We start from the raw sequence: 22,082 nt of genomic DNA on the forward strand, positions 1-22,082 counted from the left end.
GGCTGCAACTTGAGCATTTTTATCACCAAACAAGCTAATAGAAAATTACATAAGAAAACCAAGTTTTATTTGCATTAAATAAAAACAGATACTCTTGTTAAGGCACAAAGCATATGGCAAGATACAGGATACAGAAAGCAACTAGTCTGCACAGAAGTTGTTATGGATTATGTTTAGAGAACCTGTACTTGAGGTTGGCAAAAAGCAACAGATTAGCAAAGAAAAAAACCAGGAGGCTTTGATAAATCCCAAGATCAGACAGTTAAAGGTTGAAAGAGGTACACTGCACAACAGTAGACACATTCAAATCTGTCAGAGTATAAGATCACTGCTGCTTTTCCCAGAGCAGTAGAAATAAAGAACAGCTATTAACTTCATTGGGAATAAATTAGTTAATGGTGAGGTTTTTTTCCAGTAACTAGGATGATGGGGCCTCCACCTACCATCTCAGTTTTGAGATACAACAAGACTGCAAAATTCTGAACGAGAAATTCAGGAAAACAGGATGGACTAAAAGACGAGTTCTGTTTCCCACTAAATTACTGTTTTGCAGAGCTCAGTGTCCAACTGCAATCAGAATGCTCTATTAATTCAGCAGGGAGATTTCAACAGCAGTTCAACCTCAGAGCTTGATATTCAGGAATGGACAGACAGAAGTGACCATCATCTTAGGCCATCTAAGTTGCATGTTTATGAAGGAAGGTGTATTTCAGAACTTGTAAAACATCAGCTGGATACTAAGCACCACATAAGAAACGTAAGCAACAAAACTCAATTTCATGCCTGCTTCTTTACACTAACATGTTTCAGCATACGACGCTGCATTTAAAGACAAAGGCTTCTCTGTCTTCATCTCTTACCACTATGCTGACCAAAATGCTGAGCTGCATTTTAGTGGTGGCAATCATTGCACAGAGGCAATTTACTTTCAGAAGTGTTTTTCATACCTTAAGAAGAAATTTAGATGAATTCAACCAGGCTGTATGTAGACATCTACATCTAAGGTCATCAAGGTAGAAAGTCTTCCTTGATAGTCACTGAAAAAGAATCTGGCCTATCTGTAGCCTAGCTACTCTGTTTTAATTCTTCCATCCTCCATGAAAAAAAACATTATCATCTAAAATACCCCTTTCTCTCCTCTTGGCATAAGGGCATCCAACCAGATCCCATCAAGATGACTAGTCTGCAGATGACTAAACTTATCTAAGTGTTGCCTTATACAATTTAAATACCAATATATTAACCTTTTTAAGTTAAAATCCTGTATGATAAAAGAAAAATGATCTCTCACTCATGAAAGTATTCAGTAAGTTTCATTTTAACTCCCAGGTGAAACTGAAAATGAAACCCACAAGTGATGTGAGCTGAAAGTTTTGGGGTATGTAAATTAATTACATAGTCATCTAAAATATACTAGAGACCAATTTATTAAACATAATTGGGCAAACTACATTTGCTAAAATGTATACACACTTTTTAGGAAAAAAACATCTTTAAAGTAATGGCTGGCACCCAAAGCTTCTACATCTTCAAACAAATCTGACATGCCGATTATTCATTTTGGTGCAGCTGCCATCATACTCAAAGACTTCAGTTCTTCTTTGTGAAAAAACAGCAGCAGAGCAGAATACTTCTCACACCAGTATGAATGGCATTTGCAGGTCTCTCTTCCATATCATCTTAATTTATTTATTAGTATCGGTATTATAAACATAAGATATGTTGTGTTAAACCCTGCTAGGCAAAATGCCTAGGAACTAGACATTTCCTTAGAGGAAGTGTGTGGGGGGGTGAGACTGCCCAACCTTCTTCCACCTTCAGAATCGCTTCCTTTTACAGGGAAAAAAAGACTAAAAATGGGCACCAGCACTACAAATTCCACTTTCCAAGCAACCGTGATTATGACTGCCAGAACTGCCTACATTCCACATCCAGAGTGCAAAGTGCCTTTCATTTGGAATTGAAATTGTGTGGTTTTAGTACAAACTAGAGTTTGTTCACAGGTCTTTTGTGGCACTGTGTAACTTATAGTCTTAACACTGAGAATATGACATCCCAAAATACCACAAAAATACTAGTTTGGGTGAAATAACATTTCTGATAACATTTGTGCCTGCATTAACGACTTGCAAAGAACTGAAGTGTCACTTGTTTTTCATTGCTAAGGACAACTACATAGCATTTCTAAGCTACAAGCTGCACAGATAAAATCCAACTGAGCACTCTCACAGTAGTTGGTCCAAATATAACAACATGCTAGCCATGCTCATCTCCTCAAGTCTGGTTGAGCCCTAAAGCTGAGGGCTACATACCCACACGTCACTGAAAGAGGCATAGAGCTCAAGTGCCAGGCAATGACTTGTCGGTGCTGAACAGCTGGAACTATATTTGAGGATGAAACTGGACAGATACAAGCTGTCAAAGGGGAAAAGAAAGGGAGCAGTGGCAAAGTCCACTGCCAAAGAGCTGGAGAAAGGATATCACAGACATACCAGAAAGACAAGGATACCAGAGGCAGAACACAACAAGATGACTTCAAAGATACAGCATGTTTGACTATGCCAAACAGTTGACTATGCACTTCATCCAAGTGTGTACTTCAAGAGGAGTTTGATTTTGATTGCTGGAATCTACAGTGTCTTGGTCACTTGGCAAGACAGCTCAAACTACTTAAGTCCAGTACGTGACATGGATGTGTAACAAAGGAATACAGAAGAGATTATCAGGACCAGCAGGCAAGCAAGGGGGAATCACAAGAGGATTCCTAAGTATCACACATTGCTTTTGGATGCTCTTCTCAGGTTTAGAAACAAGTGCCAGATTTCAGAAGATGAGCAGCAAATGTCGTAGGATTGGGCGGGGGGGAAGTACTTTGAGGTGGCTGTGAGGAAAAAATATTAGTCATTCCATTTAACGTCTCAGAGAAACAGGGTCTGCAACAACTATTTTCAAATTGGTTTCCGTTGTTGTCACTGCTTTGTACTGTAGAAATCAAAGGTAATTTTCAACTAAATAGAGTTACAGCCGGATAGGGTAACTCAGATAAAGCAAAACACAGGTATTACAAAACTTAAATCAATTAAGCCATTTCATTTAACACATTTGGGAAACCTGAGAACACATTCATAAAGACAGCAGGACCACTTTTAAACAGCAGCACGCAGAGCAAGAAACACGCTGGATGAGGTCTGCAGCAAACATTCCTTAGCGCAATGCTGCAAACAGGATACTGAAGAACAGAGGAATGTGGCTAATCCACAGTCTGATTAACAACCAGTTTTGCAGGGCTTACATACACACAACTTATGTGCCTTGGGTAAACACTTCTCACAATAAGCCCTTCTCACACTCGTCGTTAGTATGTCCCTATTCTTGCATTAAATTCTAAAGGTACTGAAGGACTTCCAAGTCTGTCACTGGGTAGCAACAAAGCTAGAACACCTTCTCCCCCTCAGCCCCACCCCAACTTACTATCTCCTGAAAATATAGTACTTTAGAATCATAGAGTCATTAAGGTTGGAAAAGACCTCTAAGATCATCGAGTCCAACCGTCAACCCAACACCACCACCCACTACACCATGTCCCTAAGCGCCTCATCTACTCGTCTTTTAAATACCTCCAGGGATGGGGACTCCACCACTTCCCTGGGCAGCCTGTTCCAACGTTTAACCACTCTTTCAGTAAAGACATTTTTCCTCGTGTCCAATCTAAACCTCCCCTGGCGGAGGTTTAATCACTTTGGGGTTTTTTCTTGAAATGATATCTACATTATGCCAATTAGAGGTATATGGCAGCAAGACGGTCTGAATTTCTTTCACACATCCTGAAAACAGAGACTTCAGTAATTAATACTATTTCCGATTTTAACACTACTTTCACTACCTTCTATCAAATCAGTCAAAAATAAGTATCCCATAAAGTAGCAGCATCGCATTTGGGAAAGGTAAGCATCTAAATGCATATTTCTATTTATACTGGATTCCCTCTTTTGCTGACTTTCTCTCAGAAGTTTACTGCAGAATTTTTTGGAAGAGAGCTCTCATGTATATGAATTTCTCAGGGCTGATTGAGCTCTATCTGGGATATGAAGCCCTTTAGACACTTCTTGCATGTGCACTAGCAGCATACATGAACAAGATCTTCCAACAAGAATTCTATGCCAGCAACTATCTCTATACTGAGTGGAATTTTATAAATACAGCTGGTCAGCCACTTGTTTCTACTGAGATGGAAAGCAAGAAACTGGCACACACCTCTCTGGCCAGTCCCATGCTAGACTTCTAATTTGCACTGCTAAACACTTCTTTATATGTTGGTCCATCGCTGAAACCTTGCCATATTTATTCTAGCTGAATAAATCCAGCACCTGGATCCCCAAGTGCCAGAACAATTATATTTGAAATACATAGAAGGATATATGCTATCTTTCACAAAACACTGTGATCCAAATAATTCTGCCACTGCCTGCACACACTCTTGTGCACTCTAAGAGCACAAGGAGTATGACCAGTGGAAAGTGGTAACAATGGCCATGTTACTCAGATTTCTCTTACCTTTCACATTTTTCTGATCTTCCTTCTATCAAGATGTGGGTTATTGATCATGTTTCCAAATGCATCCGAAGTTTCCAAACAACCTTTCATTTCTATCTGTTAGAAGTTTTCAAAACGCTCCTCTATAAGTAGCTGAAAGATGTTTTATGCCGTACTATGTGGACATGGGGCAAGCTACACCAAAGTGAGTTTTCAAAATGCTTCACAGAACTGGGTGACGTATAATCCATCTCAGATGTACGTTATCAGAAAAATCTGGCACAGTTCACTCAATTTCTGCAATTTGTACTTTTGGCAGTACTAAGAAATTTTTAAGATCAGAGTCATTGAACAAAAATGATGAAGCATCAAACTTTCACTTGCTCTTCCATACCTGAAAGTGTTAAAAGGTTTGTCTTACATGAAGATAACTTGATCACTCCAGAGTCAAAAGCATCAAAATTAATTGCTAAAACTATGAAGATTTATTTCTTCCCAGTAAATTAAATCAAATTTCTTTCTTCACAGTAGTATTTTTCAAAACTATCTTCTATAACTTAAGCTGTTGGTTTTGCTGCAAGTTTCTAGATGCTTTAGTAAAGGTAGAAGCTATGAGTTCACAAGATTCAATTAGACAGAGCTGCTTAACTTGGAGCTTTAGTAAGAAGCAATGCTGGTAGCAAGAGAATGCTAACTTTGCCTAAATGGAAATAAATGTGATTTATACCTAAAAGCTCTACCATTTTAAAAGGTGACAGACATGACGCTAATACTCCGTACACAAAGTTCAAGCAAAAAACCCTGCAAATAAAATGCTCCAGCAAAAAAATCCGTATCTTTAGTTACAAATATAAGAGCAAAGAACAAGAAGGGGAAACATAGATTTGCAAACTTTGTGTGGAAATATGCCTTCAGTCCATCTGTTAAATTTTTTCACTACCTTTCTGCATATCCAAGAAAAATGGCATAAACATCCCAGAAGTCAGACACGGAGATTTTACTGTCTTGCCACTAATGCTACTTGAAGAAATTACAGTCATTACCCTGAAGATGGAAATTGTTTTGGAAGAAGGAAAAAAATATGTATAAGCATCCCTTATGTTGGCACAGAAGAAGTTGTGTGTTAATCTGAGGGAACCTCTTCAAGGCAAGAAACAGTAGTCCACTGTCACTTCTCTCCCCTCATTCAAGTCCAGGATGAAATCGCCAAACTAGGACCAAACATAGCTATGCTCATTTTTATGCTGCAGACTGCTTTTAAGTTTTATCAACTACAGATTACAACAGGACTGAGTGGGATTTAAGCCAACGCCCAAGAGCAGAAGCAGCAAAATTTTTACTTACCCTTGTGTAAAGTCCCTTACAAAGATAGCTATAAACAAAGAAAGCCCATGCTAAGAAGTAAGCTATGCAAAGAGCGAACAATATGAATGCCTTGCTGCATTTACTGCTAATGCTACTTACAAAAGCTTCCTGTGTTGTATCACAAGCAACAGGGCCAATGCATTATGATCCGCTTATGCAGCAAAACATATTTAAGCAACGCTAATTGTGCATGGTACATTCAGGAGGCCAGCAGATGGCAGGGAAATATTTTGGCCGGACATTCAATAGCCTTATTTTTAACAGCCATTCAAACATGTGAAGTCTCAGATCCAAGTGTCACCTTTACTTCCAAGAATGCCCTTTTAAAGAGTCAAATGTATGTGTTCATTCACAGAGTTCATACATTATGACTGAAACACAGTCAATGAAATCTCTTAAATTCTAAACAGACTTTACAATAGTTATCTGCCTCAGACAGGATCCTTTAGTCAGAATTCTTTAGAGCATCTGTTCAGGACTCACCTTGGTTAAGGAAATAAACTTTCCAAAGACTACCTAGAAGACAGACAGGATGGCAGAAGATGTTTATATGCTCAAAAAAATTTAATATTAGACTGGAGTCTGTAGTTCTACCACATCCCAGAAGTTCAAATACAGACGAAATAATATTTAAATAATGAATATGTTTTATATATTTTTTAGTAATTTTAAATATTTCCTTTTTAATGTGACTGAAACCAAGAATAATGGCAGTCTGATCAGAAGCCAAACTAAAAAGTAGTGAAAACTGCTGCCTTTGAAAGGCCTGAGATTTTGTGAAGTGTTTTGGTCTTATGATCCTTCATGGAGAAAAAGGGATTGGAACTCAGCTTATGGCTGGAAGTGTATAGATTCACAGAAATGTGCCTCTTAGAAGATTGTTCAAATCCAGTTCAAACACTGCTTTCCATCCTCATCCCTTCCCTCTATTTCTAGGAGTATTAAAGTATTTTGAAAGACATGTTAAGAAAGAAAATTGAGCCTTGTGCTGCACTGCATTCAAGAGAAGTTTTGCCACAGACATGCAGCAGGCCATGATTTCGCCCATTTTTAGCTTTTGCAAGGTCAGGCTTCAAAAAAATGAAAAAACCAACAAAAAAGCAAAACCCCAAACACACCTAAAATAACACATTCCAAAGTGGAGATACAGAAACTATCCCACTGACCATGGGAATGACAGCTCAGAAAAGAAGCTGACAACTGTTCACCCTTTCCAAATCCGTGAAGAAAACCAAATGAAAACGTAAGATAAATACATGTGCGAAGAGCTTACCTGAAGTGGAATTTAATTAAGTTACTCCTCAAGATTGAGCTATATGGCCCCAACAAGCAGGGTGCAGATGCTCTGCAGATCTCACTAGTCCTCCTGTGCCCCCATGCAGCAGTAATTTTCCCCATTAAGCAACTCAAAGTTGCTCTGTACAGCCTCCAGTAAAGTGATCCAATATAAATGCTCCATGTATTAGGGCAGTTCGTTGATCCAGACATGTCAGGAATTACTACTCAAGTATTATGGATCCTAGGGCTTTGTTACAGGTGGCAGAAGTTTCTGCAACGAACAAATGGTATTCAAAAGAAACTGGGGAAGTGGTTTAGAGCAAGATATTCCTGTCACGGCCAACTTTTCTTCCAACAGCTTTTCCCCATCAATGCCTGCACGGTCATCAGCTCAGGCCACGAATCATCTGGGTATCGGTATCATGTGCCACTTTTTGAAAGTGGGAAAACACAACTAAGCAGCAAGATCCAAGATATTATTCGATACTACACCCCTCTCAAGAAAATGAAAGTCTAAGCGCAATGGAAGGAAGGTCTTACATAACCAAACAATTTAAGAGATCTGAAGTGCAGGGAAAAAAAAGTCTGGTTTATGCTCTAGATGAACTATATCAGAAATTAAAATCCGTGCATCTGCTCCCTTACTTACCAGGCTAAGAAAATGGAATAAACCCACTACTTACTAACTGGCTTCTCCACATCAGTTTACTCCAATGTTAAGAAGATATACTAGAGCTAACTGATCAGTTCAAGAGCAAGAATTCTCAAGAGCCTGACTACATGAACCCAGGAATTCTAAATGACTAAGACCAAGGCTGTAACAAACAGATGCTACTATCCTCATAATATATGCTATACCTAAATGGGAAAAGGTGGTAGATGTAATCCTGGACTAGCTGCATACTTACAGAATTTTAGTTTATTAGGAGGTGTATTCTGACAACTCCTTTTCAGTTTTAGTCCCCGATTTAAAATTATTAATCTCTTATTGACTCCACCCTTCAGACTGAATAGAGAATGACTTCCTATTGACCTGTAAGAGAGTCTGACCTTGGTCCAACAAGCAGTTCTATTTCTTGCCTTGAGCAGAACCCAGCAACACACTCACGCTACAATGGACATGCAGTGTTTCAGCAGTGAGCTTATCAATTCCGTGGCTGATGCCAAGTAACTTTCTACTACAGTTGAGACACTGCACAAGAAACCGATTCCTTTCTTCCAGTACTAGTGTTAAGGGAGAGCAGAGGAAACTTTCTGAAAGAGATGACTATAAATACTCAAATCGTACTGTCCCATGAAGCTCAGCTTGACTCCAAGACAGGAAATGCAGTTTTTCTGCAAGAAAAGCCTAATGGCAATGATGTCTGACTAAGACTTCAAGCACTAAAGGATCTTCCTTCTTCATCACCACCCTACAAAGACAGAAAAATTAATCCTCAGTATAGCCTCACTGCTTCTGGATGCCCCCTCTTCTCAACTAGTCCCGATCCTCTTTGTGTTTATTCCTCTTCATGGGCACAGGAGATGGTGTCTCAAGCGGGACTGAAAGTTTTGGGAAAGGCACAGAATCTTTCTCCTACACAGTTCTACAGTGAAGCCAATTTAGTTCAACAGTATACTTATGTTGGCCTTCCTCATCTTCTGTAGGGAAATAAAGATTTCAGTTTTGCTCATCTAGACCCTGTGAAGATCTCGTGTGTGCCAGAACCTGCTTCAGATTTCCCCCCCCCTTCAATTATGGAACTGCTATACATAGTCCCTCAAGCCTACGCTTGCTCCAAAGCCACCACTTTTTCCTCTACTGATGTTCTACCACAACGCATCTTACCAGTTAATAGAGCACATCTTCTTAGGCAGATGGAAGACTGGGGGATAAACCAGGGATAAGCGTCAGCTATGGGGAGACCATAATGCTATGAATATTTACTGGCAAAGCAGCCTGTATATGGCAGAAGAAACTGTTTCCACTTGTTCTGAATGTGAAGGGTACTATCAAACCCCACCACCACCAATCACCACACATCAGCAATAGCACAAAAAGTACCATATGGCCATCCAGCTTAAATATGGAGTTCACTGAGAGAAAACCTAGATCCCAATCACCTAGATTATCACTACTTTTTTTTTGACAGAAAAGAATCCTTATGTCTTTGAGTGAGATGTACCGAGCCAGTTTTTCTTCTTAATTTCTAAAACATTTTCCTTTCTACCTGAAGCATGCCTTTAGTAACTTCTTGAGGACATGTTCTGCCCCCACCCCCCCAATTTTGTATCGTCATGTAACTATAAAGCTAAAGCTGGAAGCCTATCTACAGTTAGAGAGCAGGTCAAATTAAAAGAGGAGGTTAAAAAAGTAGGAAACAGAGCAGTAGGCCAAGCTTGTAGAGTAGAGGTAGGCTGCCTAGAAATTCTAGCAAAAAACCCCACCTATCTATGGAAATCATTAGGTATCTTCCATCTGAGGGTCACAGATACATCAGTGTTGAGAAAGGGAAAGAAACAATCCATCATGGAGTTAGTTAATATTGATAAAGAACCCAGGAGCTACTGCTGCAGAATTTGGGTCAAATTTCCATTTGAACAATTCCTATCCCTGGGCATAAAAGCAATTGCTGTTGCAGATTTAAATTGGCTTTTAGAAAGTTTCATCCTTGACTAGTTTTTGCATTCACTTGAAGGCAGGGCTCATGCTTTCCCTTATGTTAGTTCTAATTATATGATGGTGACTTTAAAGATGAAACAAAGTCCTTAAACCCCTTCACACATCTATAAGGGGCAAGTGGCCTATCTTTGAGAGGTCTGCTTACACATGCAAATACAACAAGGTAGTGTATCTATACTACGCACACATAGCCCCACAGAGGTACTGCAGCCATCGGTCATGTCTCCTACAGATTAGTAGTAGAACCCTCTATTGTTCTCCTAGAAATAATAGAGTAATATTTTAAAAAGCAACCAAAAGCCACATTCAGAACAGCCTTAAATGGTTTTGTCGCAGTCCTCTATTAGGACTCAGGGAATTTAAATGCAATATTCTAAAAATGCAATGGTAGATGTGGATACTTATTTTAACTATAAGGTTTAACTACCACATCTTAAAACACTTTGAAGTACTTCCATTTTAGATATACTGTAACCACCTACTCAACTGAATCTGTATGCCTGGCTCCATTAATCCTTTATTCCCGTGCTTCTGAAATTCAACGTATGCCTTCAAGGTATGTGAGCTTGTGCTCTTGTGTTTCATTAATTGACCGCAACGAAGGTGCTTTTAGTCTCTACAGAGTGGGTTTTTGATAGTTCTCCCTCCTTTCCACAAGCGATTAAGAGAGTTTCAACGGATCTTTTCACTCTAACACACTTTTAACCTTGCTCGGACTGATGTCCAGCACTGCAGAAGCACACTTCTGTTTGAGACTACTGCTTTCTGAAACAGGGGTCATTTACTTGGCTGGCCAACAGAGAACGTTCTAAGTCCCTTACAGGCACATTTCACTGAGTATCTAGTGTCCACGATGCTTTGGACCCCTGCTGGCATACGGAACTGGAGGAAGGACATCACTCCTAAGTGAGGCAGTACTGAACGCTGGGCACTCAAACTTCATGTGTCCCATCACTGGAATATGGGAACAAGCAGACAGTTGTCACCAAGATATACTATCTCAAACTACATGGAAAGGCTACAGATGACAGTCATCTCCACTTAGCTGATGAAAGCAAGGCTGGGGAACAGAACAAGCAGCTAAATCATATGAAGAACCACACCTTCTTTTGTTTTCCCATACCAACTGCACTCAAAGCCCATCAGAAGGGCAAGCCCTCCCACCCTTCAGCAGGCAATGTTTGCATGAAGCTCATCCAAAAAAACTGAGAGCCCACATGACCCTGTTTCACAAAAAAACTACTCCACAACTCTGACATGAGTAGGTCGGGTTTTGGTTACTGTAAAAGTCTTTACTCTCAAAACCCATTTCTGGAAATGGAGTTGCTTTCCGCACTGACAGTTTTCACTCTGAAAAGCTTAACTTCTAATATCTGAGAATCAAAAATGCAAAGATGTAGAGGCCCTTTTCTTGCCCTATTTCCCTTGCAACAGCTATTGCTTAAACTTGCTTTCTTTTATCTTGAGAAAAGGTTTAACTGTAGCACTGAAAATACGTTTGGGGAACACAGCAACTATCTCCAGGATGGAGCAGAACCAAAATGGTAACTCCAAAGTATGCTGAATGGTGGGGGAATAGGTAGGCTTTCTGTTTATCTTAAAGCAGTGCCATATTCAGTACAGCAGCAATGAAGAATGCAACAAGGAAATCACAAGTCGTTAGTGCCTGTTAAACTTATTTCTCAATTCAAATAATTTTCTTTTGAAGCAATTCTTTTTTAATCAAGATATGGCATACCTTTTAAGATGGGTTTGCAAGATTTTCCTTTTCTCTATAGGCAGAGGGATACAAAAACCCCCCAGCACATCACACATGTGATTCATTAAGGCTATACCCTACATTTTGGTTTTTTTTTTTTAAAAAAGGACCTCTAACTAGGTATTAGGAAACCAATACCCCTACCAGGGATACCATTTGTGTGGAACACCATGCAGAAAGGTATTCCAATGTTTGATCAGTTCTCACTGTGCTGTATAGCTTTAATCAAACAGCCCAGCCCTTCTTAACAGAAGCCTTTCAATGCCCAATGCAAAAGAAGCCGCCACTCTTGGGGTCTCAGGGAGCTCAAATTTATTATTTCTGGTCAGCAAATACAACAAAGAATTTGCTGAGTAGTAGTAGGCCATAGTATAATCTGTGCTACCAAACAACTGTAGAGCTATCTTTCAAAAAGTTATTGAGTTTACTGACTCCTTGGGTAACAGCTTGAACTAGTTTCTACCATGTTCCAAGTTTTCTAGTCTCTGACAATCTGTTTAGTCTTATTCCAATTTTTTTTCAAAAAGATGCAAGAAAACTGGGCTGTTTGAGTACAACTAAGACATTTAAACCATGTTAACATTCCTGTTAGATCTTCAGATGGCCATACCCAAGATTTTAGGAAAAAACCTTATACTGCTAAAAAGTGCAAAGACCGCTCTACTGAATTACCAAGACCCGTTTCTGGGATACTTCACTCTAAAGTCCTCTATCTTTTAAGCAGAAATTCAGCATATACTGAATTGCTTATTTAGGGCAAGTTTTCTCTTTCATATTTAACATTAAAAAAAAAATCAGATCCCTTGTTGAGAAAAGAGTATCTACAATGAGTGCCCCAATTTTGTAGGTTTGTGAGTTTTCTTAAAAACAAATGAAAAGTCAACTTTAAATATAGATGTTCTAAAATCACGCAGTTTGACATTAGTCATGGTTTTAAGTGGTGTGCATAACCTTGATCACCTCTGCTTTCCAGGATTAATATGTTATTGGGCTCTCCTGTGTCCATTCTTTTACAGTTGGACTTGATGATCTTAAAGGTCTTTTCCAACCTAAATGATTCTACGATTTATAGTATGATATAGGATTTTTTTTTTTTTTTGGCTCACAGATCAAATCATGTATCAAGAAATTCTCAGTGAGAAGGGTGAGCTCTTTAATGAAAGGTATCCTCTCTCCCAGAGAAAGTATACTGTAAACCTTACCTGTCAGTTTGTCTGAGCTAAACACAACATTAACGTCGAGGTGGTCGCTCTTCACATATCCATTATCAGGACAGTCTTTGCACTGAGCAAATATGATCCACAGTGCAGTAGAGGTAACGGACAATCTGTGATAGTATTAATGTGCCTTCATTCAAGAGCTAAACATGTTAACACACTACAAAAGAGCATTTTGAATGCGTGCATTGTAACTCAATAGCATTTTACAAGGGAGCATTAGAGGCCCATTGTAAAAAAACCTCCTATAAACCTAAAACATTTTAAGATCGCCAGACAAGCAACTATATATTGCTAATGCATAATGCCAAATAATGAATTACACCTTTCAAGGATGAACCATATTGGATTTTTTTAAAGAGGCCATGCCACAGGGATACAGTTCTTTGTCTTTCCTAAGCAGATCATTGTACATCTGATCATATGTTGTTTTGAAATCATAAACATTCGGCTTGTCCGGTGCTGGTCCTGGCAGTTTCACATGAGTCCCTGTTCCAAAGGATCGGACACTGAATCCTCGTTTGCTGAAAGACAGAGGGGAAGGGGGGGGGGGAAAGACCATTAGATTGGATGGACTTTAAACACCAAAGTGCTTGAAGAATTTTAAAAACACCTCTTAGCAATCAGCCAAATCACAACTGAACAGGTGGGCAACTCTTATCAACTTAAATTGCCAAACATACCCAATGTGCATATTTCCTCGCAGTTACAATCGAAACTCACACACCATTTCTAAAGGAGCGCCTATATTTTATATGAAATTTTCTTAGAATTATGGTATGTAGCAGTTTGGATATTTCTTTTGTGCTTTCAGGCATCTTGGATTTGCAACAAGCATGCGTTCTATATTCATCTTGGACAATACAGTATAGGCAAAGATGTTTTTGTGTTGATATAAGAAAGTAAGTAACAATAGCAACTGGTCAATACTTATGTGTTCTGCTAAAGCTGCTGGGCTAACTACATTATTCCCCTCACTATGTTGCCAAAACTACCTCTAGTGTAATTTAATTAGCCTAGTACAAACATTTGTGTGCCTGACACTTTTCTCAAGTGGACTGAAAAACATACTGTGTAATTACCTTTACAGAAGTGGGGCACATGTTCTGCTGGCTGGCACCTAAAACTCTTGGGTAAGCCAGGGACAGCTTCATTCCATTCTCATGAACAACTACTTGTTTAATAATTGTAATTAAAAAAAAAAAAAGAGGCAGGAACCTGCTTGTCTTTAGGGGTAATGCCAAAATGTTCTTTCTGATTAACCTAAATACACCTACTTGAACCTCAACAAATCCTTCAGTAATATTAAGAAACATTACAATATGTTTGTTGAATAACAGGACCGAAAAAAGATTGTTTTCTGGTGGTCTAATGGACAAAGTTACATGGTAAAATACTGTCGCTATTGTCCAGAATGCTAAAACGTTTGGCTTTATAATGACAATCTAACTTCTGAAACAGGCCAAGACCACGGCTTAATCTTTTTTTTTTTTTTTTTTTAAGGACCCACACTTTCAGCTTCAACGTTTTATCAGAGACTGAATAGAGAGAACAGTGTTAAAACAGAAACAAAAAGCAAGCAAACAACCCGATGTCCCCCCTCTCCCCCAAAATTAAAAAGTTGTAGAGCCTTCTTCTGAGAAGAGTGAACAGGAGACTGGGAACCAATGCAAGAGTCCCAAGAACACATTCTGAGTGACAGACAAGTCACATCTTGACTCCTTGGTCTTCACATACAAGATAGCAAGGAAATTTAGTAGAAGACACACCAATTCAAATTGCGTGTTTGCCTTCAAATGGTGTCTTCGAAGTGATCCAAAAGGCTTCTACGCAGAGACTAACTGTGAGCAAGCTTTGTCCCAAGCTCAAACACTGCTATGCAACTATCAGTAGTGTTACTTCCTTTAATTTGTCCTATTGGAACATAGCCCCTCCTTTCTCTTTTCTTGCTTCACTACACTTTTTCTTCCAGCAACTATTTATAGGTTCCTATTTCTGTAAACAGACAGGATACATGATGATTTTTTCTTCTTTCTGCAGGACTAATGACTGAAAACGGATACAAGTGGAAAAAAGTGCAATTCTTTCCCCCTCCCAGCCCTCCATCACATTAACAGTGACTCATAACTGCACCAGTTACATTTAGTTTATTTTCCCTGCAATACTTCCAGACCCGAGTTTTTATTCTACTGCTCCTACTGGACACGAAGAGAGCCATAACACGTATAGAAGAAATTGCAGTGCTAAAATATTGATGTTTCAAATTGATCATTTTTCCAGGTGTCTCACCCTTCTTCTTTCCTTTTTTTTTTTCCTATATCTACCACTTGAAGCTAATTTTGCTAAGAATTTTAATACCGACTAACTGAGGTATAATTTTAATAATTTTAATACCAACTAACTGAGACAAAGTGGACTTTGGCTCCTAACTTTTAATTTTTCTTTTAATATTATTCTTCAAAATACATCTGCTTGGGTCACACACATTAAGAAGCCCATCTCCAACTGCCAGAAATGTCCTTGAAGTTTGCATGATCTCATATAAAGCAAAATAGAAATCTTCATTTGAAGTTGCACACATCAAAAATTTGTGCCTCTAATGCACATGACCCATTGAAAATTACTTCCTTGAATAGCCGGAATATGTATTTCTCACACGGAATTTCATGCTTCGACTCTAGCAGTTGCCAGGGTACAGCTTTTACACTATTTATGCACCAGGTGTACTATTATGAAATATTCTGAAAGTGTTTCAACACATTTCTTGCAACAATTGAGGGGCAGGGGAGAAAGAAGAATGCCTGCACAGAACCATTATTCAACAGAGCCTGCTTTTATTAAGCAGCTGGATAGATCTAGTTTAGTGAGTCATCAAGTATCTGTTGTAATATGGCACAGCCTTTTAACAATGAACATTTTCTACAAGACAATGTATATGGAGTATTTGTTCTTGGCTTAGTAAAACTACCCAGAAGATGGAAAATAATGAGCTTCAACTTTACCATAAACAGTAAAGCTTAAGATATACTGATATACTATCCTAGCACTGATTTCTGAAAATGTGAAGCTTAAACATTAACAGACCTGTAAATGTTGTGAAATTTCAGGAAGCTGTTTCTATTAATACTATTAAGACCAATGTACGTAAACTGTCAATATACTAAATACAAATATAAGCCAGTATACAGATCTCATTTTCAGCAAGTACGCTCACCTCAGTTTAAGTCCAAAGCTCATTACAATGAGATCATATGCACTGATCATGTGCCCATGAGTTCATAGGCTTTTAACTGAAGAACCTGAAAACAGTCATTGCATTTCCATCCAAAGAATCTCAGAGCCCACTGCAAATACTACTTCTCATCTGGGACACAAGTGCTGCTGAAAAGCCGAGATCAACATGGGACTACACTAACAAAGCACTAACACATGACAGAGTTGTTACCGCTCAGTTTCAGGCACTGAGCGGAGAAATAATATTAATCCACGCAGATTGAGACATGAACTTTTATCCACACCTTTCTTCTATTTCGTTGTTATTTTGGGATCTCACACATGCTTATTACATTAAGGTATTTTTCAGCTTACTGTAGGGTCATAACAGTACAGCTTCTCTTCTTACAATGGCCAGTAATAAGTATTATTAAACATTAAAGGAAATGCAATAAATCCTGCAGTTCCACTGCAGCTGGTAGTGGTAAAGATTTTTCAGGGGACAAATCACTAATTTTAATACATCCCCTTCCACAACATATAGCAGGAAAATAGTAGCAACATTGCCCTCCTTGTAGATCACTTCAAAAATATCTTATGCCATTCAATCAATATAACCCCCCCAAAAAAACCCCACACCCACCCCCCAAAAACCCCCCACACTGTTAAGCAGCAGGAACACAAGCATTGTTAACTAATTTTGATTAAGAAATCTTTAAAATGTTAACAACTTCTTGTAATTTGCATTATCACTGATAAGCTGTCAAATGAAAATGCTTTAATATAAAAATGTTAAAACCTTTCTTCTTGAGGGTTATTAATACAATTTAGGATTTCTTAAATTAAACAAATTTCAACACCTCACTGCATTTAGCTGCTGACAGATAATGCCAGTAGAGAAGCTGCGACTAGCGACTTACGTAAACTGCAGGAATGCAACTTAAGTTCTCTTACATGGTCAGTGTTGAACTACAAATCATAACATCAATATGAAATTTAAGTTTCAGCTACTAGGGTTTCAATATTTAAATCTGTTTACTGCCACTAAGATCTCTCACTTACACTGATTTCTTAACACACTTAGTTTCCTAAAACAAAGGAACATATATGTAGCTTAAGCGCATATCAGTAGCCTACAAGTTTTCATTATCAGTAGTAACACAGAGTCTCTGAGCTCAGGAGACCGAGATAGGATACCTATACCGTCAGAGCCTGAAAATAGAAAGTTACCAGAGCACCTTCTATACGCTGGGAGAGTTTGAAATGATAACAACTTCCTTTCAAAAGCCACCAGTGTACTACCAAATAAATATACACAAACGGAAATGTCGAAGTTGCTGTATAATAAAGTTTGGTAATAAGAGAAGTGTTACCCTTCCACCTTCCTCTTCTATGTTTGAAGGAGAACCATGACCTAAGTCTGCATACTCTATGGTAAAAAGAAAAAGACAAGACCTGTACACAAATTATATTTGTAAAAGCAAGAAAAGTAGGATGAGTAAGATTTGACCTAGGGACTGGTTACAGACAGACATCCAGTTTGACAGCTTTTAAGGAAGGATTATGTCTTTCCGCATAGTCCTTATTGCTTTTTCCTCTTTTCCCTTTGCTTTAATGTCTCAACATACCCCTGTGGTGATGGTAACTATTCTATTAACAAACTTTAAAAGACCTTCAGTCTGACTTCTGTTGAAAGATTAGAAAAAAATGTTTAAAACCCGGTTAGTTAGAAAACATGCAAGCACACTACAAAGCAAATGGAAACTGTACTGAACCAAGATAACTGGTAGATTGATTATTCAGATATGAAAAAGATCTAATGCATAATTTGTTTTCCAGAGGCACAAGTGGCAGCACAGAGATACCAAGTACAGTAAAGAAGAATGAGAAATTCAGGTTGGCAAGTGAGACTTACTGCAAACCCTTCTGGAATGAACCACTGCAATTTAAAAGGACAGAGAGTTTATAAGTGCCCCAAAAAAGTAACTCTTATTATCTGGTACGTTCAGTTTAAAGAAAGAAAGAAAAACAACCCCAAACAAACACCAACACCACCCCCCAAATTGCTGAAGTGTGCGAAGAAAGTATGTGTTACAATTTTGCTTTTCTGAGTCTAAAAGAGAAAACACCAGGATGTTATAAAATCTAAGTACATCAAGATGTTAAATCAAGCCTGTTTAAACCCCTTCATAATTTCATGCATTAAAAAGGATAAACTACTAAGAAGAAACATAAAAGCAAGAAGTGATGGACTGCAGGTACTTCCAGCAAAAGCCTACCAGGTAAATCAAACATTTCACCTAGAGGACTAAATTTTATGTTTTACAAATGCATCAGAAGTTAAAATTCAGACATTTCTGCAAGATTGTTTTTGCTTTAAAAGGAAGTAGCATATAATTAAGGTCCAGTTTTAGTAGGCACTAGGTAGGTCTAACATTTGGAAGGTAAAATAAATTTGCCTTATTGGTAGATATGTTTCTCTACAAATTGAAGAATGGAATAAGCAAATTTACTGATAAAAATTCTACATGAAAAAATTTGGCTTAACTAAAACCTGTACTTCATTAAAACACTGAATAGACTAGAGAAGTTAATTCTGAAACCTGAGTTACAGCATTACAAAGATCTAAAAGACTCCTCAAATAGAAGACAAACACTTCAACAAAAATTTTAATTTTAATACATTTCCTAGTATAAGTATTTTTTAAAAAAAAGTCTATCTAAAGTACTTATGCAAGATCTTAGGCTACACATTACAAAGTAGTGTTTACGAATGTTCATTAAGATGTTCAACACTGAAGGCTGGATTCCAGACTTTGTTTTCAAATAGTCACCTGCAGTTGTGTAGAATTTGTATCCTTTAAAGTCTTGTAATACCTTAACAAAATACCTTAAATTTTCATAATACCTCAATTTCTTCCTAACTCTTCTTCCTCTTTTTAATCATGTGTTCTTTCAAACTGTAGTGCAACATACAGCAAGACACTACCCTGAATTGGTAAAGCAGGCTGGCTTTCAGCCAATGCAAACATTTTCCTGAAGTTTACTGGCAAATCACCACTCTCATTGCATGGGCTAGTTATTTCTTTAGAACAGCATCAACAATTCATCTCTATTTTGCCATTTATGCTACTCTTGCTATAATTACATAGCATGCTGCTGAAAATAAACATTTTCCAAATACATACATGGTGTTAGTTTTTAATTAAAATCTTAAGGGAGAAGAGACTGTCAAAAAAATATTTCCCTGCCACATTTGCCAGAAGAACATCAGTCACACCGGAAGTGATTTATTTCTTCTGCAAAAACAGAGAGGAAGAAAAAGGCTAAATATTAGAAGTGAATTTAACTTTGTCCTTAGTACTCAGGTTTCAGTTAAAACTCAGTTCCAGTATTATTAGCAGCAAAACAACAGAAGAATAGCATACTTCCCCCCCACACCCCCCAAGCAGCTATTGGTAACACGTTTTCATAGAACTGCCACAGGTAACATCTGATGCCAAGTTCAAGCATTAACAGCATCATATGCTGCTCACAGTAAGATGGCTGCCAGACCAGATGCTTCTATTATTTTTTCCTTTCAAGGCTGCTGTTTTTATTTAAATGTAGCACACAATTTACACATAGTTGTTTGGCTTACTGTGCTAGCAATATGTATCTTTTAATGTGAATGTTACTTTGCATAACAAAAAAAAAAAGCCTTTATCATAGGGAAGATTCAGGAACATGATTTCAGGCAGACCAGGTCTCTCCCATCTGTCAATCCATCCCCAGCCTCCTATCTCCCCTTTTTAATTCAGCTAAGCTTAAAATACTTGCAGTGCTAAATGGATGAACCCTCATAATCTCAAAGATATTTAACATTCTGAATGAAACACTTCGTCCAGTTTTCCTGCAACAGGAAAAGGCTCCCTTTCAGTGCAGAGTGGTTCCAGTCTTCAGATGTATTACAGACAAAAAAAAAAAAAAAAAAAAAGGAGCCTTTAAGTTTTCAGATGCCGAGACACAGGAGCTGTTCTGCACCTGTCGAATACGCCAGCTCGTGTTTTGCAGCACTGGATCCGGAGGTCCGCCAGCAACAGTGGAGCAGACCCCACCGCACCGGCCACTCCGGCGAACCCAGCCTGGAGCAGGGGCCGGAGGAGACAGGATGCAAACAGGATGAAGTCCCCAAGCCCGTGGGCCTAGCAGGGTCAGGCGCGGGCCCCGAGCACGGCCTCGGACCGCAGCCGGCGCGACGCCCCGCTGCCCTGACAGCCCTCTCGAGCCCAGCTCCAGGGCAGGCAAGACAGCCAGCGTCCGCGCTACAGCGGCCAAGGAAGGGACCCTAATGCGGTTCGGAGGGGCGGCCCGCGCCGGAAGGCGGCCGACAGGGCCTAGGATGCACTCGCGGGGCCCGGCGGCGGGCCAGGCCGCGCCGCCGCCGGCCGGAGGAAGGAAGGGGGTCGGGCAGGCCCTGGTTACCTGAGGATGTTGTGCGCCTCCATGCTGCGGTTCTGGTTGCTGGAGCACACCACGGCCACGCGGAGCGGCGAGGAAGGCATGGCGGCGCAGGGAAGAGCCCAGCTCCCTCCCCGCGGCTCCCAAACCCTCTCGGCCCCGGCCGCGGCTCGCACAAAATGGCGGCGGGCGCCCGGCGGCGGGCGGTGCCGGGACGTGTCACCAGGGCCGCGCCGCCCCGCCGCGGCCAACCGCGGAGCCGGCGTCAGGGGGCGGAGGCCGCCGCCTACCATAGAGAGAGAGGCAGAGCGGCAGCGGCGGAGGCAGCGCGCCGCCAGCCATAGAGCTGAAGGGGGAGCGCGCCGGGGGCCCGAGCCCGCAGCTCTCCCGCGCCGCCCTTCGCCGCGGGCGGCTTTCGCCTGGGGAGAGGCCAGTCCCCAGAGCGGGGCGAGCCCGGCCCTTCCTGCCGCGCCCCGGAACCGGCTTCGCGGGGCTCGCGGGCGGCCTGCGCCGCCGAGTCCTTGGCCGCCCCGTTGTGTATCGGGCCTGGGACAGGCAACCCAGCAGGGATCGACAGGCGCCGGGTTGCTCTCAATAAACACCGCTTCCTCCGGAGCCCGGGGCTTCCCGGGCAGCACCGGCGAACCGGCGGGCGCAACCCGCAAGGGCTCAAGCGTTCGCAAAAGAAAACAGGACACAGTATGAATTCGTGAAGCTTGCCGATTGCTTGGGCTGTTCACCTAAAAATACCGCCTAACGTGTCAGCCGCTTACTGAGAGAGAAGAGCCACCAGAAGAGTCACGGGTGTTCCCCTGGCGACTCAGCGCCAAGCACGGCACAATTTATTTCCTCCCGTCCAACTGCGTTTCCCACTTTTCTAAGCGGAGCAAGCGGTTGGACACAGCGCTGCACGAACGGTGTGTTTCTGACCCAGCTTCTGATTTCCCACAGGACAGCCCGCTGTTAGCACACAGCCTCTTGTTCCTAAGTGATAAAACTTTGTCCTGACAGACTATTCAGCTACCAGATGTTTTCCACTGGTGCTGTTCCAACGTCAGGGACAACTATGAGGCAGAGAAAGGCACTTGAATGAAATTACGGAGGGCTAGTGCAAAACGGGGAGTAGCTGTGAGGAAAGGTCCAGCTTTGCTGTTAATCACCATTAAATGCTGTGGGTTTGTACTAATCTCCTTTACTGTAAACAAGGACACGTATACAATATTTTACTGGATAAACATTCCCACTCCTCATGTAAATTAAACATAGGGGTGCAGAAAATGTCCGATGACATACCCGTCTGGGTTAGCGCTTTCACAACTAACCATGGCCTTGTACTGTTACTCTATAAGCAAGTGGCTCTTTCAGAGTCGAATGCAACAGCTAAAAGATTCCAGCAGAGACAACAGCAGCGTCTCTATTTAGTACTTGTGCAGTTCTGAAGGGCCTCAGGCACACGTACACGTACACATATGCTATTAGGTTTCATCTACACGTGCCAAACAGAGAGACAGAAATGTAGTAATTTGCTGTGACCACAACAGCTGATAGATTCTAATCACCCCCAGCTCTGAGTCCCCTAACTTGGCTGCTAGACAACCCCGTCTCATTTAATATA

General features: G+C 40.3%; 1 protein-coding gene across 1 annotated transcript in view; it reads right to left on the bottom strand.

The window, feature by feature from the left end:
* SSU72 (SSU72 homolog, RNA polymerase II CTD phosphatase) overlaps positions 1–20,659 on the bottom strand; it is a 29,617-nt gene extending 8,958 nt beyond the window's left edge. The window contains exons 1-2 of the mRNA XM_076356290.1: positions 20,492–20,659; positions 13,195–13,338 (exon numbers count right to left, since the gene is read on the bottom strand). Of these exons, the coding sequence (XP_076212405.1) occupies positions 13,195–13,338; positions 20,492–20,571 (224 nt within the window). The 5' untranslated portion in view covers positions 20,572–20,659. The remainder of the gene's footprint in view (positions 1–13,194; positions 13,339–20,491) is intronic.
* Between the last annotated feature and the right edge of the window lie 1,423 nt (positions 20,660–22,082).

This window comes from Aptenodytes patagonicus, chromosome 19, assembly GCF_965638725.1.
Source record: "Aptenodytes patagonicus chromosome 19, bAptPat1.pri.cur, whole genome shotgun sequence".
Taxonomy (NCBI): domain Eukaryota; kingdom Metazoa; phylum Chordata; class Aves; order Sphenisciformes; family Spheniscidae; genus Aptenodytes; species Aptenodytes patagonicus.